At 46.6% G+C, this 16,760-nt stretch overlaps 2 protein-coding genes across 2 annotated transcripts in view; both read right to left on the reverse strand.

The window, feature by feature from the left end:
- Positions 1–2,481: 2,481 nt before the first annotated feature.
- Positions 2,482–8,153, reverse strand: LOC140272711 (nucleoside diphosphate kinase B-like). Its single transcript, XM_072368118.1, has 5 exons — positions 8,042–8,153; positions 5,138–5,268; positions 4,398–4,499; positions 3,936–4,048; positions 2,482–2,742 (listed from the first exon to the last, which is right to left on the reverse strand). The coding sequence occupies exons 2-5, from the start codon at positions 5,252–5,254 to the stop codon at positions 2,625–2,627; spliced, it is 450 nt and encodes a 149-aa protein (XP_072224219.1). The 5' UTR covers positions 5,255–5,268; positions 8,042–8,153; the 3' UTR covers positions 2,482–2,624.
- Positions 6,883–16,760, reverse strand: part of jmjd6 (jumonji domain containing 6, arginine demethylase and lysine hydroxylase) — a 154,358-nt gene continuing 144,480 nt past the window's right edge. Inside the window, exon 7 of the mRNA XM_072368105.1 lies at positions 6,883–6,894. The gene's annotated coding sequence lies outside the window, so the exon portion shown is untranslated. The remainder of the gene's footprint in view (positions 6,895–16,760) is intronic.

A 16,760-nucleotide genomic window follows, 5' to 3' on the forward strand; every position in this document is an offset into this window, starting at 1 on the left:
TATTGACCTTAAAGTCAGAGTAAAACTGAAATAACTGCAGAACAATGTGTTATGAACTATTCGGTCAAGCATAGAGTTTCTGTTTCTGTATTTATCAGACGCTTTTATCCACAGCGACTTACAAATGAAGATATAACAGCTTTATAAAAAGCTAACAATAAGCTAACAATAAGCTAACAATAAGCTAACAATAAGCTAACAAAAAGCTAACAATAAGCTCCATAGAAGGAACCCAGGAGTCCGACTCTGTCAGAGGGGACAGAGTAGAGATAGGGTGCAGGCATAGAAGGAAGAGCAGAAAGATAAAGTGCAGAGATAGAGGGGGGAGGGAAGTACAAGGTAAGTGCTGGGATAGGAGATGCTCTCTGAAGAGCTGGGTTTTCAGGAGCTTCTTGAAGATAGAAGCCTTCAGTTCACAGCTGAGTGTGAAGCAGCCGGGATGAAAGTCGGTTCTGACCCAGAAAAAGGTGGAGCGCTGCCTCCGGGCCGGGATGAGTCTGCCTCAGCTGGAGGAGTTTCAGTAAATCTGGATCTTTTTCTCAGTGATGGTGAGTCAGAGATGGACAGACGGATCGGGGCTTCCTTTGGAGATTTTCCAGGCATGTTTAACTGGGAGGAGGCCCAGGGTCAGAACCAGAACTCACCGGAGGGATCATATACATCCCACCTGGCCTGTTCTGATCCTGGATCCTGATTAAATGTGATAAAACCAAACCAAACATGTTCCGTTTACTGTCACTGATCAGCCAAAACTCACATTCTTCACACCAGGAACGCAGCCTCTGCTTTGCTGAAATCATGCCGACACGTCGCAGATCTGCATTTCTGTGGCTGATCAATAATATTTAACAAAGCTATGCGTCTGGTAAGGATTTATATGACTGAAGGGGGGAGGCATGAAGGTCCCCCAGTCCCTGAAAAACCATCTTTCAACAGCCGAGCTGGGAATTCAATACCCTCACACTGAAACCAAAGTTACTTATGTGAGGTTCATACAAGCAGCAAATGTTTTATCTGCATGAAAAATAGGAACCAAGCAGAAACTATAGACGGCACGAGGCTCGAGCTAAAGGGAAATCTAATGCTAACCACAGGCTAACGGTCAGAGAAGTTTCAACATGTTTGATCTGAAAAATTAAATAGAAAATGGTTCCTGAATATCTTTTCTATCCAATCAAATGACCAATTCTGAATGTTTTTATCTGAATTATGCATGAAAAATAGGAACCAAGCAGAAACTACAGACGGCACGAGGCTCGAGCTAAAGGGAAATCTAATGCTAACCACAGGCTAACGGTCAGAGAAGTTTCAACATGTTTGATCTGAAAAATTAAATAGAAAATGGTTCTTGAATATCTTTTCTATCCAATCAAATGGCCAATTCTGAATGTTTTTATCTGAATTATGCATGAAAAATAGGAACCAAGCAGAAACTACAGACGGCACGAGGCTCGAGCTAAAGGGAAATCTAATGCTAACCACAGGCTAACGGTCAGAGAAGTTTCAACATGTTTGATCTGAAAAATTAAATAGAAAATGGTTCTTGAATATCTTTTCTATCCAATCAAATGACCAATTCTGAATGTTTTTATCTGAATTATGCATGAAAAATAGGAACCAAGCAGAAACTATAGACGGCACGAGGCTCGAGCCAAAGGGAAATCTAATGCTAACCACAGGCTAACGGTCAGAGAAGTTTCACAATGTTTGATCTGAAAAATTAAATAGAAAATGGTTCCTGAATATCTTTTCTATACAATTAAATGACCAATTCTGAATGTTTTTATCTGAATTATGCATGAAAAATAGGAACCAAGCAGAAACTATAGACGGCACGAGGCTCGAGCCAAAGGGAAATCTAATGCTAACCACAGGCTAACGGTCAGAGAAGTTTCACAATGTTTGATCTGAAAAATTAAATAGAAAATGGTTCCTGAATATCTTTTCTATCCAATCAAATGACCAATTCTGAATGTTTTTATCTGAATTATGCATGAAAAATAGGAACCAAGCAGAAACTATAGACGGCACGAGGCTCGAGCCAAAGGGAAATCTAATGCTAACCACAGGCTAACGGTCAGAGAAGTTTCACAATGTTTGATCTGAAAAATTAAATAGAAAATGGTTCCTGAATATCTTTTCTATCCAATCAAATGACCAATTCTGAATGTTTTTATCTGAATTATGCATGAAAAATAGGAACCAAGCAGAAACTATAGACGGCACGAGGCTCGAGCTAAAGGGAAATCTAATGCTAACCACAGGCTAACGGTCAGAGAAGTTTCAACATGTTTGATCTGAAAAATTTAATAGAAAATGGTTCCTGAATATCTTTTCTATCCAATCAAATGACCAATTATTCCAGCTGTAATTCAGTGGAAACATTTTACAGAGAAATCACCTTTTATAAATGAGCTAATTTTAGCATGCTAGCTGCTACCTCTCAGCAGCTAACGGGGCTAACATAAGACAGAAAGAGACTGTTGTTAACATGAGACTTTATTGATAAGTGCTACATGTTTTGTATTGATTGATGAAGACCAAGTCAGAGGATCGACTGCAGGGGGGGGGAGTAAAGGGTTGGGGGGGGGGGGGGGGGGGGGGGGCGGTTCTGGGGGGCTGGTTTACTCGTACAGGAAGGTCTGGGCGCAGGGGGTGTAAGACACAAACTCCTCGGGCTTGAACCACAGTTCAACCTCCCTCTTGGCGTTCTCCAGGGTGTCGCTGCCGTGGATGATGTTCCTGCAAAGATGGAGGTGATCAACGACCGATCAGCCAATCAGACGCAAGCACGAGCCAACATGCCGGCACCTTTTCCTTCTGGTTTGTTCGAGTCTTCAGATCATTTTCATTTTACTTCAGCATTTATTTTGATTTTTATCCACATTTTCTTCACATTATTAACATTCAGTTCACTTTAAGACTTTATTTAATTCTCAGCTACACTGAAACATGTTTTAATCACGGTGTAATTTGAGCTAAAGCTGCAGACATTTTGAACCCTTATTTTATCTTTTTTGGACATTTCTTCTGCTGCTTGGCTCATATGACCTGGTTAAACAAACAGGACAGTGAATGCATCCGTGCACGTGTTCACGTGCACGTGACTGTGCGTGCACGTATTGTATGGGTTTGTATGTGTGAACAGATGTGTGCGTGTCACTTAAAGCCACTTTTTGCTATTTATGGTAGTTATTGTTGTTCTTTTTCCATTTATTTTGTGCTTGAACACATCATTTAAAATCATTTAATCATTTAAAATCATTTAATCATTTAAAATCATTTAATCATTTAAAATCATTTAAAATCATTTAAAATCATTTAATCATTTTTAATCATTTAAAATCATTTAATCATTTAAAATCATTTAATCATTTAAAATCATTTAAAAGTGATTATTGAAAAAGACGACATAAGTTCGCTTCTTTCTGCTCCTTTTATTCAGAATTATTTTTGTTTTTTTAAACTTTTCATGAATGAAATAAAGAAAATTTTCAGGTTTCAGGTTATAAAATTAGTGAATTTAACTGTTAATAAAAATGTATTTACATTTAAAATGACTTTTTTCAAAAATATTTGATATTTTTATGAATTTCTATTAATTTTCAGATTGTTTTTTCTAGTTTTCCGTTTTTTCAGGCGCTTTCAGAACATCTCTCCTGAAATAAGCACTGATTTGACATATTCTGGCCTTTTTCTTTGTTGGATTCACACGTTTCTGGAGGCGTTCGCTCGTCATCAGGTTACACCTGCTGCCATGCGGTTTTCTCACCTGCTGCCATGCGGTTTTCTCACCTGCTGCCATGCGGTTTTCTCACCTGCTGCCATGCGGTTTTCTCACCTGCTGCCATGCGGTTTTCTCACCTGCTGCCATGCGGTTTTCTCACCTGCTGCCATGCGGTTTTGCTCACCTGCTGCCATGCGGTTTTGCTCACCTGCCGATGTTGATGCACAGGTCTCCACGGATGCTGCCGGGCTTGGAGTCAGCTGGGTTGGTCTCACCCAGCATCAGCCTGGCCATCTTCACGATGTTCTGACCCTCCCACACCTGAAACACACCAGCGCAGAAACACCAAATTCTGAGGATTCTGGTGTCAAAATGAGCCCAAAGTTCAGATGTTCCTTCCTAACAATGACATCAGTCCCAGATGCAGGTGAAAAGACCAAGTTGGACCAGGTCAGAACCTTAAAAGCTAAGGATCACACCCTTCAGTCAGCTGTAAATCAAAGCGTCCTCTCTGTCCTCTAAAGTTAATCTCTGTTGTCACGGCGACAAAAGCAGCAGAGGCCTTGAAAGCGAGAAGGTGTGAAGAGAGATAAAAACAGAAAGGCATGTGCCCGGCCCGACCCGAGCGTGTTTGTTTAAGCGTGTTTGTGTGTGTTTGTGTGAGCGTTACCATGGCGAAGATGGGTCCAGAGGACATGTATTTGCAGAGTCCGGCGTAGAAAGGCATGTCCTTCAGGTCCAGGTAGTGCTGCTTCATGTGGTCCTCGGAGGACTGAACACAGGAAGTGAAGAACATCAACACAGGAAGTGAAGAACATCAACACAGGAAGTGAAGAACATCAACACAGGAAGTGAAGAACATCAACACAGGAAGTGAAGAACATCAACACAGGAAGTGAAGAACATCAACACGTGAGCTAATCAGCACAAATTAACCCATTGGAACCGCCCACTGCGGCGCCACCCGTTGGAACCGCCCACTCCGGCGCCACCCGTTGGAACCGCCCTCTGCGGCGCCACCCGTTGGAACCGCCCTCTGCGGCGCCACCCGTTGGAACCGCCCTCTGCGCCATTAGCATCTTGGTTGAGATGCTAACTGCAGCCTAAGCTTCTGTTGGAGCTTTTATCCAATCACATTTCACCCATCATGTGTTGCTATGCCAAAGGAATCTGCCTCAGAGGCTTCAGGATCAGCAGGAGGCTGTAACTTAAGATCAACGCCAATTAAACCGCTTTTAACCCGTCAGACTTCGACACCGGCGCCACGGAGCAGGCGTACAGTGACGTCAGCATTTGCGTGTCTTCTGATTGGCTACCCAGAGAGCGACACTAAAGCGTTTCTGTGATGTAACAGCTGGCGCTCGTTGCCCTCTCAGTGGGAGCAGCTGCTGAAAAAGCTGAAAAACTCACCTGCAGGAATTTGGCAGCAACCAGCTTGAAGCCTTTGTGCTCGAAGCGCTTGATGATCTCGCCACACAGTCCTCTCTGGACGCCATCGGGCTTCACAGCGATGAAGGTACGCTCCATGTCTGCTGAGGAGGCTGCAGAGAAAGAAACTATAAGAGAAACACATCCACAAAACAGCAATAATGTTGAGGTCCGGGCTCTGGGGAGGATTCATCCCTCCATAAGACCTGTTGCCACTGATTTTCAGTCCACTTCTTGTGTCATTTGGCACAGCTCAGCCTTTTCTCCCTGTTTCCCTTCCTTAAGAACGGCTTCTTGACAGCCACCCTTCCATGGAGCCCATTTCTGATGAGGCTTGGGCCAACAGCAGATGGATCAGCTGAAGGTCCAGATGCATCTCTCAGGTCCTGTCAGGTCACAGCTGGATTTTTTCCTCTTTCTTAAGGACATCACTTTCAGATCCTGTTCATCTGCTGTAGATAGTTTTTTAGGCCTGACACTTCTTCTTTTGTCCTCCACTTGTCCAGTTTCCTCAAATGTTTTAAGGACACACTGCACACCATGCTGAGATATGCCAAGTTTTCAGCTAATAGCTCTTTGGGAATCACCTTGTTGCTGCAGAAATCCTATTTTCTGTCTGTCAAACTGTGTTTTCTTTGCTGTTTTTCATAGATGCAGCTAAAGAAATGGGAACAAATGATGTGTCTTTGTGACAGGCTGCTGGTAACAAAGAGCCTAAAGATCCAGTTTAAAATGGCTTCTTTGCTAAGTTGTCTGTTCTGTGTCGACACAACACTGGTTCATCCCTTGAGTTAGGAGCCTTTTTTCTGCCTGAATGGGTCAAAGGTCAGAGTTCAGTGTCTGAACACATCTGGATCCTGGTTCTGGTTCAGAACTGGATCCCTAACAGTGAGTGCTGCCACCTGCTGGCTGCTTCTTAAAGCTACTCCAACATAAAATCAGCCCCAGACTGAACCCTGGCAGCAGGTTCCTGACCTCGGTGACGTCATCGGTGACGTCATCGGTGACGCAGCTCTCAGTTAAAGCTGATCTCAGGTCAGTCACTTTTTGCTCGTCCTGTGCCTGACCTGCAGGTCCAGTCTCCCTCTCTCCTGATCAGGTGTCATGGCTCCATCCTGAGTTTGCTTTAAATGATCTGAGCTGATATTAAGTTTCTGGTGCGTGGAAACTGGATCCGCCTCTCTTCCTCTCCCATGCAACCCGACAGCTGTGGCGGCCTCAGGACAAAGCTTCGGCGTGCCGGCTGCTCTGCTGCTAATTTTACCGCCTGCTGGAATCTGAAGGCGCGGCGCCGCCAGCAGCTGAGAGCGGCAGGAGTCCGGCCAGCGCGCCCTGTGGCGCCTCAGGTTTCACTTTTATTAGGCTTCCAGGTTAAAGCCTGTAGCTTCCTGTTTTATCCTCCCTTCTTCTTCTTCTTCTTCTTCTCCTCCTTCTTCTTCTTCTTCTTCTTCTTCTGTTGAACACCTTTTTATTCCTGTTAACTTTGGACTTTAGCTGAATCTGTGCAGTGATTCTGGACCAGTTTGAATAAATCCACTGAAACGACAGTCAGAGGAACTGAACTTTACGTTTCTGATGCTGCAGCTCAGTTAGGGTCGGGTGGAGGCTGGGTGGAGGCTGGGTGGAGGCTGGGTGGGTGGAGGTTGGGTGGAGGTCGGGTGGAGGCTGGGTGGAGGTCGGGTGGAGGCTGGGTGGGTGGAGGTCGGGTGGAGGCTGGGTGGGTGGAGGTCGGGTGGAGGCTGGGTGGAGGTCGGGTGGAGGTCGGGTGGAGGCCTGAACAGCTGCAACAAGCCACAGATCCAAACTGGCAGCTGAGACTCAAACAGTTTCTCATCGTGTTTCCAGTTCGAATTCAAATCAAAAACCCTTTTTTTGGGTCCGAAAGAGCAGAAAGTTTGTGAACGAGCAGGAAAATTCATCCTGTGGCATAAAGTTTGTGAACGAGCAGGAAAATTCATCCTGTGGCACAAAGTTTGAACCTGCAGGAAAATTCATCCTGTGGCACAAAGTTTGTGAATCTGCAGGAAAATTCATCCTGTGGCACAAAGTTTGTGAACCTGCAGGAAAATTCATCCTGTGGCACAAAGTTTGTGAACGAGCAGGAAAATTCATCCTGTGATGCAAAGTTTGTGAACTAGCAGGAAAATTCATCCTGTGGCACAAAGTTTGTGAACCTGCAGGAAAATTCATCCTGTGGCGCAAAGTTTGTGAACCTGCAGGAAAATTCATCCTGTCACAAAGTTTGTGAACTAGCAGGAAAATTCATCCTGTGACAAAGTTTGTGAACCTGGAGGAAAATTCATCCTGTGGCACAAAGTTTGTGAACCTGCAGGAAAATTCATCCTGTGGCACAAAGTTTGTGAACCTGCAGGAAAATTCATCCTGTCACAAAGTTTGTGAACCTGCAGGAAAATTCATCCTGTGATGCAAAGTTTGTGAACTAGCAGGAAAATTCATCCTGTGGCACAAAGTTTGTGAACCTGCAGGAAAATTCATCCTGTGGCGCAAAGTTTGTGAACCTGCAGGAAAATTCATCCTGTCACAAAGTTTGTGAACTAGCAGGAAAATTCATCCTGTGACAAAGTTTGTGAACCTGGAGGAAAATTCATCCTGTGGCACAAAGTTTGTGAACCTGCAGGAAAATTCATCCTGTGGCACAAAGTTTGTGAACCTGCAGGAAAATTCATCCTGTGGCACAAAGTTTGTGAACTAGCAGGAAAATTCATCCTGTGACAAAGTTTGTGAACTGTTTGGAGCCTTTTCGTCAGATTTACATCAAACACGACTCAGCAGCAAAGAAAAAGTGCAGCGTGAACATGTAACAACACACACAGGTTTAAGGGAAACCGCACATCAGACCTGATTCTGTGCATGTGTGATATCTACCTTGTCTTTGGGGCTCGAGGAGAACTTGTGAAGATGACTTGCCAGCGGCGGGGATGCAACACCGAGGTCGAAAACCAGCAGAGGAGCTCTATTTAAAGGCTCCCCCGGGGGCGGCGGGGGGGTCAGAATGTGCATGTGTGCGTCAGCTGCTGACAGATCTGTTGTGCATGTGTGTTCGTGAGGTCAGTTAGCAGTGAGCATGTTCATGTCTAAAACTGGAAAACAGACGATAAAGTGAGAAACACTGAACAAAAGCTCTTTAAATGTTTTGGTTTCACAGAATCCAGGTGAGTTTGGGTTCCTTCAGCTGATGAAAACAGCCGGTGTACCTGCTGGAAATGAAAATGTAGTGTTGGTGTGCTGCCAGAGCGAGGAAGTCAGACAAATGAGATGTGTCTTTGGGTTGGAAGAGAAGGGGTGTCTGAAGCTCAAGCTGCCTGCTTCCGTTTAAACTCAGAAATCAGTGTGGAACCAGAATGTCGGATTTCTGACCTGAACAAACCCGACTTAGTAAATCACGTTTCTTCTGTCCAACATGCTGCTGCTGTGCTGTTATCAGCGTTTATTTCAGCTGGAACGCAGCACACATGGACATCATTCCCAGTTCTGCAGCATTCCTCCAAACTTCAAACCAAAATCTTTGCACTAAGCCAAACTGGGGGTGCGGTTCCATAGGTGCCCACCAGGTGGAGCCAGAATCCCCCCGATGATAGAGTTACATTAAGTCAGTTTTCCTATTTGTGAGCATGACACATGACACTAAACAACATTATTTACTGTGTTAGTCCAACCAGATAACTCAGGAGGATCAGATGAGTCCTGCAGATGCTCCTGGGTGCTCCCTGGTTTCATCTTTCTGTTCATTAAGACTACGTGTCAGCTGGCAGTAAGTAAACAAAAATAAAATCCTGTTTTCATAACAACACATAATCACCATAAAAGTAGCTTAAAGACAGCGTCTGAGCAGCGGATTCAGCTGAATCACATGAAGCATGATCTCCCACAGAGGAGCTCAGAGGCAGCAGGAAGGTGTTAATAACTGCTGCTGGGCTGGTGTACTGGGACCAGGATGGTGTCCAGATATACTGGGACCAGGATGCTGTCCAGATATACTGGGACCAGGATGCTGTCCAGATATACTGGGACCAGGAAGCAGTGCAGGTATACTGGGACCAGGACCCCCAGGCGGGTATACTGGGACCAGGACCCCCAGGCGGGTATACTGGGACCAGGACAACGGGCGGGTATACTGGGACCAGGACAACGGGCGGGTATACTGGGACCAGGACGCCGGGTGGGTATACTGGGACCAGGACAACGGGCGGGTATACTGGGACCAGGACGCCGGGCGGGTATACTGGGACCAGGACGCCGGGCGGGTATACTGGGACCAGGAAGCAGTGCGGGTATACTGGGACCAGGACGCCGGGGGGGGGTGTACTGGGACCAGGACGCCGGGCGGGTATACTGGGACCAGGAAGCAGTGCGGGTATACTGGGACCAGGACGCCGGGCGGGTATACTGGGACCAGGACGCCGGGCGGGTATACTGGGACCAGGAAGCAGGGCGGGTATACTGGGACCAGGACGCCGGGGGGGGTATACTGGGACCAGGACGCCAGGTGGGTATACTGGGACCAGGAAGCAGGGCGGGTATACTGGGACCAGGACGCCGGGCGGGTATACTGGGACCAGGACGCCGGGCGGGTATACTGGGACCAGGACGCCGGGCGGGTATACTGGGACCAGGACGCCGGGCGGGTATACTGGGACCAGGACCCCCGGGCGGGTATACTGGGACCAGGACCCCCGGGCGGGTATACTGGGACCAGGACCCCCGGGCGGGTATACTGGGACCAGGACCCCCGGGCGGGTATACTGGGACCAGGACGCCGGGCGGGTATACTGGGACCAGGAAGCAGGGCGGGTATACTGGGACCAGGACGCCGGGCGGGTATACTGGGACCAGGACCCCCGGGCGGGTATACTGGGACCAGGAAGCAGGGCGGGTATACTGGGACCAGGAAGCAGGGCGGGTATACTGGGACCAGGAAGCAGGGCGGGTATACTGGGACCAGGACGCCGGGCGGGTATTCTGGGACCAGGAAGCAGGGCGGGTATACTGGGACCAGGACACCGGGCGGGTATACTGGGACCAGGAAGCAGGGCGGGTATACTGGGACCAGGAAGCAGGGCGGGTATACTGGGACCAGGACGCCGGGCGGGTATACTGGGACCAGGACGCCGGGCGGGTATACTGGGACCAGGACGCCAGGCGGGTATACTGGGACCAGGAAGCAGTGCGGGTATACTGGGACCAGGAAGCAGGGTGGGTATACTGGGACCAGGACTCTGTCCAGGTATACTGGGACCAGTGAGACCAGGGTTGTCCACATCCAGTCCTCAAGGGCTGCTGTCCTGCAGGTTTTAGATGTTTCCCTGCTTCAACACACCTGATTCTGATCAAGGCATTAATAGCAGGCTTGAAAGAACTTAACAATATTTTGAAGAGATCCATTTCATCCGAATCAAGTGTGTTGAAGCAGGGAAACATCTAAAACCTGCAGGACAGCGGCCCTCGAGGACCGACTTTGGACATTTCTGAGTTAGACGAACCGGTCCAGCCGGATCTGTAGCTCAGTGAGTAAGCATGCTGTCTTTCCTTCAGATAACCTAGAAATTCAAACTTCCTACTTTAAATATCACTGAAAACTAATGTCATGTGACACTGCAACTTTCTGCAGCCCCAGAATGCACTGCTTCAAGACCATAATGCATCACTTCGAGTGTTGCATAAAACATACCTACAGAACCGATCCTCAACATGAATTTAAATGAATGAACTGATCCGGAAAGCAGAAAACTGGAGCCATCGCATTGGTTCTTGCAGCAGTGCTTTCTGGGACTTGCAGTCCGAGTCACGAGTCAGAACCGGACCAAACCAGCAGAACATCAGAAGTTCTGTAATAAAGTGAAGCTGAAGCTGGAGATTTGAAATGCTCTCCAATAGAAAGACGATCTCAGAGTGACGGACAGCAACAAAGGCACAAGGAGAGCTTTAGGAAGAATCTGCTGATGCCGAAAACTGAATATTTTTCCTTTAATTGGTGCTGACCCGAGGGGGGGGGGGCGGGGTCAGCACCTGTTAAATATATAACAGCTCAAAAGCAGCAGCTCAGCGTCATGACTGAGTCTTTATCTGAAGCTCCAACCTTCACCCTTCCCCCAAATTTGACCCTAAATATAAACCTTCTCCTTATCAGGGATGGAAAGCAGCTTCCTCTGGGGGTGGGGCTGATGTGAAACAACACAACCCCCGATCACACACCTCACACTGATCCAGTTTCCTGCAGCACTGCTCTGCTTTCAGTTCCTTTAACCTCAGCGGAAAAGTTAGGTTTTACACGTCAGGACATAATAAAACCATCTGGTCCCCAGCAGGTGATAAAAGTCAGTAAAAACAGATCAGACACATCAGACTGAGTCATTATTTATGGAGCAAAAACTGAGATAAAACACAGAAACAGTGAGTTAAAAACTAAGTGAACCCTCCCTGCTTCCACAGGAACTAAGAGGGTAAGAAGCAGCCAGGAGCTGCTGATCAATGCTCTGATTAACTGATCAATGCTCTGATTAACTGATCAATGCTCTGATTAACTGATCCTCAGTCAGTGTGAGCAGCTCTATAAAAGCAGGAGTTCTGTCAGTTTTTGAGCTACATCTGCAAGCCCAGAGCTACATCTCAGACTCTACAGGCCTCAGTTAGCATGCTAAAGGTTAAAGGTCACCCCAAGGTGAAAAAGCCCAGAGCTACATCTCAGACTCTACAGGCCTCAGTTAGCATGTTAAAGGTTAAAGGTCACCCCAAGGTGAAAAAGCCCAGAGCTACATCTCAGACTCTACAGGCCTCAGTTAGCATGCTAAAGGTTAAAGGTCACCCCAAGGTGAAGAAGCCCAGAGCTACATCTCAGACTCTACAGGCCTCAGTTAGCATGCTAAAGGTTAAAGGTCACCCCAAGGTGAAAAAGCCCAGAGCTACATCTCAGACTCTACAGGCCTCAGTTAGCATGTTAAAGGTTAAAGGTCACCCCAAGGTGAAAAAGCCCAGAGCTACATCTCAGACTCTACAGGCCTCAGTTAGCATGCTAAAGGTTAAAGGTCACCCCAAGGTGAAGAAGCCCAGAGCTACATCTCAGACTCTACAGGCCTCAGTTAGCATGCTAAAGGTTAAAGTTCACCCCAAGGTGAAGAAGCCCAGAGCTACATCTCAGACTCTACAGGCCTCAGTTAGCATGCTAAAGGTTAAAGGTCACCCCAAGGTGAAAAAGCCCAGAGCTACATCTCAGACTCTACAGGCCTCAGTTAGCATGTTAAAGGTTAAAGGTCACCCCAAGGTGAAAAAGCCCAGAGCTACATCTCAGACTCTACAGGCCTCAGTTAGCATGTTAAAGGTTAAAGGTCACCCCAAGGTGAAAAAGCCCAGAGCTACATCTCAGACTCTCCAGGCCTCAGTTAGCATGTTAAAGGTTAAAGGTCACCCCAAGGTGAAAAAGCCCAGAGCTACATCTCAGACTCTACAGGCCTCAGTTAGCATGCTAAAGGTCACCCCAAGGTGAAAAAGCCCAGAGCTACATCTCAGACTCTACAGGCCTCAGTTAGCATGTTAAAGGTTAAAGGTCACCCCAAGGTGAAAAAGCCCAGAGCTACATCTCAGACTCTCCAGGCCTCAGTTAGCATGTTAAAGGTTAAAGGTCACCCCAAGGTGAAAAAGCCCAGAGCTACATCTCAGACTCTACAGGCCTCAGTTAGCATGCTAAAGGTCACCCCAAGGTGAAAAAGCCCAGAGCTACATCTCAGACTCTACAGGCCTCAGTTAGCATGTTAAAGGTTAAAGGTCACCCCAAGGTGAAAAAGCCCAGAGCTACATCTCAGACTCTCCAGGCCTCAGTTAGCATGTTAAAGGTTAAAGGTCACCCCAAGGTGAAAAAGCCCAGAGCTACATCTCAGACTCTACAGGCCTCAGTTAGCATGCTAAAGGTCACCCCAAGGTGAAAAAGCCCAGAGCTACATCTCAGACTCTACAGGCCTCAGTTAGCATGTTAAAGGTCAAAGGTCACCCCAAGGTGAAAAAGCCCAGAGCTACATCTCAGACTCTACAGGCCTCAGTTAGCATGTTAAAGGTTAAAGGTCACCCCAAGGTGAAGAAGCCCAGAGCTACATCTCAGACTCTACAGGCCTCAGTTAGCATGTTAAAGGTTAAAGGTCACCCCAAGGTGAAAAAGCCCAGAGCTACATCTCAGACTCTACAGGCCTCAGTTAGCATGTTAAAAGTTAAAGTTCACCCCAAGGTGAAAAAGCCCAGAGCTACATCTCAGACTCTACAGGCCTCAGTTAGCATGTTAAAGGTTAAAGGTCATGAAAAAGCCCAGAGCTACATCTCAGACTCTACAGGCCTCAGTCAGCATGTTAAAGGTTAAAGGTCACCCCAAGGTGAAAAAGCCCAGAGCCACATCTCAGACTCTACAGGCCTCAGTTAGCATGTTAAAGGTTAAAGGTCACCCCAAGGTGAAAAAGCCCAGAGCTACATCTCAGACTCTACAGGCATCAGTTAGCATGTTAAAGGTTAAAGGTCACCCCAAGGTGAAAAAGCCCAGAGCTACATCTCAGACTCTCCAGGCCTCAGTTAGCATGTTAAAGGTCACCCCAAGGTGAAAAAGCCCAGAGCTACATCTCAGACTCTACAGGCCTCAGTTAGCATGCTAAAGGTCACCCCAAGGTGAAAAAGCCCAGAGCTACATCTCAGACTCTACAGGCCTCAGTTAGCATGTTAAAGGTTAAAGGTCACCCCAAGGTGAAAAAGCCCAGAGCTACATCTCAGACTCTACAGGCCTCAGTTAGCATGTTAAAGGTTAAAGGTCACCCCAAGGTGAAAAAGCCCAGAGCTACATCTCAGACTCTCCAGGCCTCAGTTAGCATGTTAAAGGTTAAAGGTCACCCCAAGGTGAAAAAGCCCAGAGCTACATCTCAGACTCTACAGGCCTCAGTTAGCATGCTAAAGGTCACCCCAAGGTGAAAAAGCCCAGAGCTACATCTCAGACTCTACAGGCCTCAGTTAGCATGTTAAAGGTTAAAGGTCACCCCAAGGTGAAGAAGCCCAGAGCTACATCTCAGACTCTATAGGCCTCAGTTAGCATGTTAAAGGTTAAAGGTCACCCCAAGGTGAAAAAGCCCAGAGCTACATCTCAGACTCTACAGGCCTCAGTTAGCATGTTAAAAGTTAAAGGTCACCCCAAGGTGAAAAAGCCCAGAGCTACATCTCAGACTCTACAGGCCTCAGTTAGCATGTTAAAGGTTAAAGGTCATGAAAAAGCCCAGAGCTACATCTCAGACTCTACAGGCCTCAGTTAGCATGTTAAAGGTTAAAGGTCATGAAAAAGCCCAGAGCCACATCTCAGACTCTACAGGCCTCAGTTAGCATGTTAAAGGTCAAAGGTCACCAAAAGGTGAAAAAGCCCAGAGCTACATCTCAGACTCTACAGGCCTCAGTTAGCATGCTAAAGGTTAAAGGTCACCCCAAGGTGAAAAAGCCCAGAGCTACATCTCAGACTCTACAGGCCTCAGTTAGCATGTTAAAGGTTAAAGGTCACCCCAAGGGGAAGAAGCCCAGAGCTACATCTCAGACTCTCCAGGCCTCAGTTAGCATGCTAAAGGTTAAGGGTCATACATCTCAGACTCTACAGGCCTCAGTCAGCATGTTAAAGGTCAAAGGTCACCAAAAGGTGAAAAAGCCCAGAGCCACATCTCAGACTCTACAGGCCTCAGTCAGCATGTTAAAGGTCAAAGGTCACCAAAAGGTGAAAAAGCCCAGAGCTACATCTCAGACTCTACAGGCCTCAGTTAGCATGTTAAAGGTTAAAGGTCACCCCAAGGTGAAGAAGCCCAGAGCTACATCTCAGACTCTACAGGCCTCAGTTAGCATGCTAAAGGTTAAAGGTCACCCCAAGGTGAAAAAGCCCAGAGCTACATCTCAGACTCTACAGGCCTCAGTTAGCATGTTAAAGGTTAAAGGTCACCCCAAGGGGAAGAAGCCCAGAGCTACATCTCAGACTCTCCAGGCCTCAGTTAGCATGCTAAAGGTTAAGGGTCATACATCTCAGACTCTACAGGCCTCAGTCAGCATGTTAAAGGTCAAAGGTCACCAAAAGGTGAAAAAGCCCAGAGCCACATCTCAGACTCTACAGGCCTCAGTCAGCATGTTAAAGGTCAAAGGTCACCAAAAGGTGAAAAAGCCCAGAGCTACATCTCAGACTCTACAGGCCTCAGTTAGCATGTTAAAGGTTAAAGGTCACCCCAAGGTGAAGAAGCCCAGAGCTACATCTCAGACTCTACAGGCCTCAGTTAGCATGCTAAAGGTTAAAGGTCACCCCAAGGTGAAGAAGCCCAGAGCTACATCTCAGACTCTACAGGCCTCAGTTAGCATGCTAAAGGTTAAAGGTCATGGCAGCACAGTTAGAAAAAGACTGAACAAGGATGGCTTGTTTGGAAGGGCTGCAGGAGAAAGCCTCTTCTCTCTAAAAAGAACATGGCAGCACAGCTTAGGTTTGCAAAGCTGCATCTGAACAAAGCTCAAGACTTCTGGAACAATGTCCTTTGGACAGACCAGAGCAAAGTGGAGATGTTTGGTCCTAATGCACAGCAGCACGTTTGGAGGAAACCAAACACAGCATATCAGCACAAACACCTCATACCAGCTGTCAAGCACGGTGGTGGAGGGCTGATGATCTGGGCTGGTTCTGCAGCCACAGGACCTGGGCACCTTGCAGTCATTGCTGGATCAGGGGTTCACTTAGTTTCTCACACACTGTTCCATAGATAACTGTTGATCTGAGGCTGGATTTACTGAGTTTCATGATGTTGTCACCTGTGACTAAAACGTCTCTCTGGAGCACAACTTGGCCGCTGTTGTTTCTCTGCTGGTTTCCTCAGCTCCTGGACGGATGAAAGAACCTCAAAGCAACACATGAAAGCACAAAGACACACAGGAAGGCGAAGGCTGGGCTTGTTGTTGTTGTCCACAGGTTTTATTTCAGTGTGCAGTCTGACAGCAGAGGGAGCACAGGTCTGAGGATCCTTTTCAGCAGGAACTGCATCCAGACCAACATCACGACAACTTTCTCTCATTTCAGATCATGAAGGTCACCATCAGATGAGGGAAAACAGTTTTATCAACACGTTAAACCGCATTTTGTTTTCAGCTTGTTCTTATGACAGAGAATCAGACTCAGAAACACATTTTAATTCTGGATTTTTTAGGGAAAATTCATTTAAAAGTCTTGAATGTTGAGCTGATTCCTGGCAGCAGCCAAAACTTCTCGTCTCCCTTCGATGTTAAAACTTCTTTAACACAATTCATTTTAACTCTGGAAGGTTATTATTCTGTTCATATGAAAATAACACGACTAGTTTCTCAAAGTTTCTGATCAAATTTAGACTTTTGTTGCTAAATTCTAATTATTTCTGGAATCATTTTAAATAATTTAGTCATTTTTCAGCTTAAACTTTCAAATTTTGTGACAGAATTATTCAACAAAAAAACTTCAAACTTCAACTTAAAATCTGTTTCTCACCACATGACGTTTACATCGTAACATGGTTTCAACTTAAAAAGCATCTTCATGTCTTTAAATTTAGCTTTTTTCATTAAAATAACTCTGGTCGTA

Source organism: Leuresthes tenuis, unplaced genomic scaffold, assembly GCF_036924035.1.
Source record: "Leuresthes tenuis unplaced genomic scaffold, fLeuTen1.0.hap1 SCAF_17, whole genome shotgun sequence".
Lineage (NCBI taxonomy): Eukaryota > Metazoa > Chordata > Actinopteri > Atheriniformes > Atherinopsidae > Leuresthes > Leuresthes tenuis.

Bases quoted from the DNA above. Each gene is read 5' to 3' on its own strand.
- LOC140272711 (XM_072368118.1), bottom strand. From the start codon at position 5,254: ATGGAGCGTACCTTCATCGCTGTGAAGCCCGATGGCGTCCAGAGAGGA. The intron at 4,500-5,137 runs GTGAGTTTTTCA...TCCTGTGTTCAG, and splicing joins TTGCTGCCAAATTCCTGCAG to TCCTCCGAGGACCACATGAA. The intron at 4,049-4,397 runs GTAACGCTCACA...GGTGTGTTTCAG, and splicing joins CTGGACCCATCTTCGCCATG to GTGTGGGAGGGTCAGAACAT.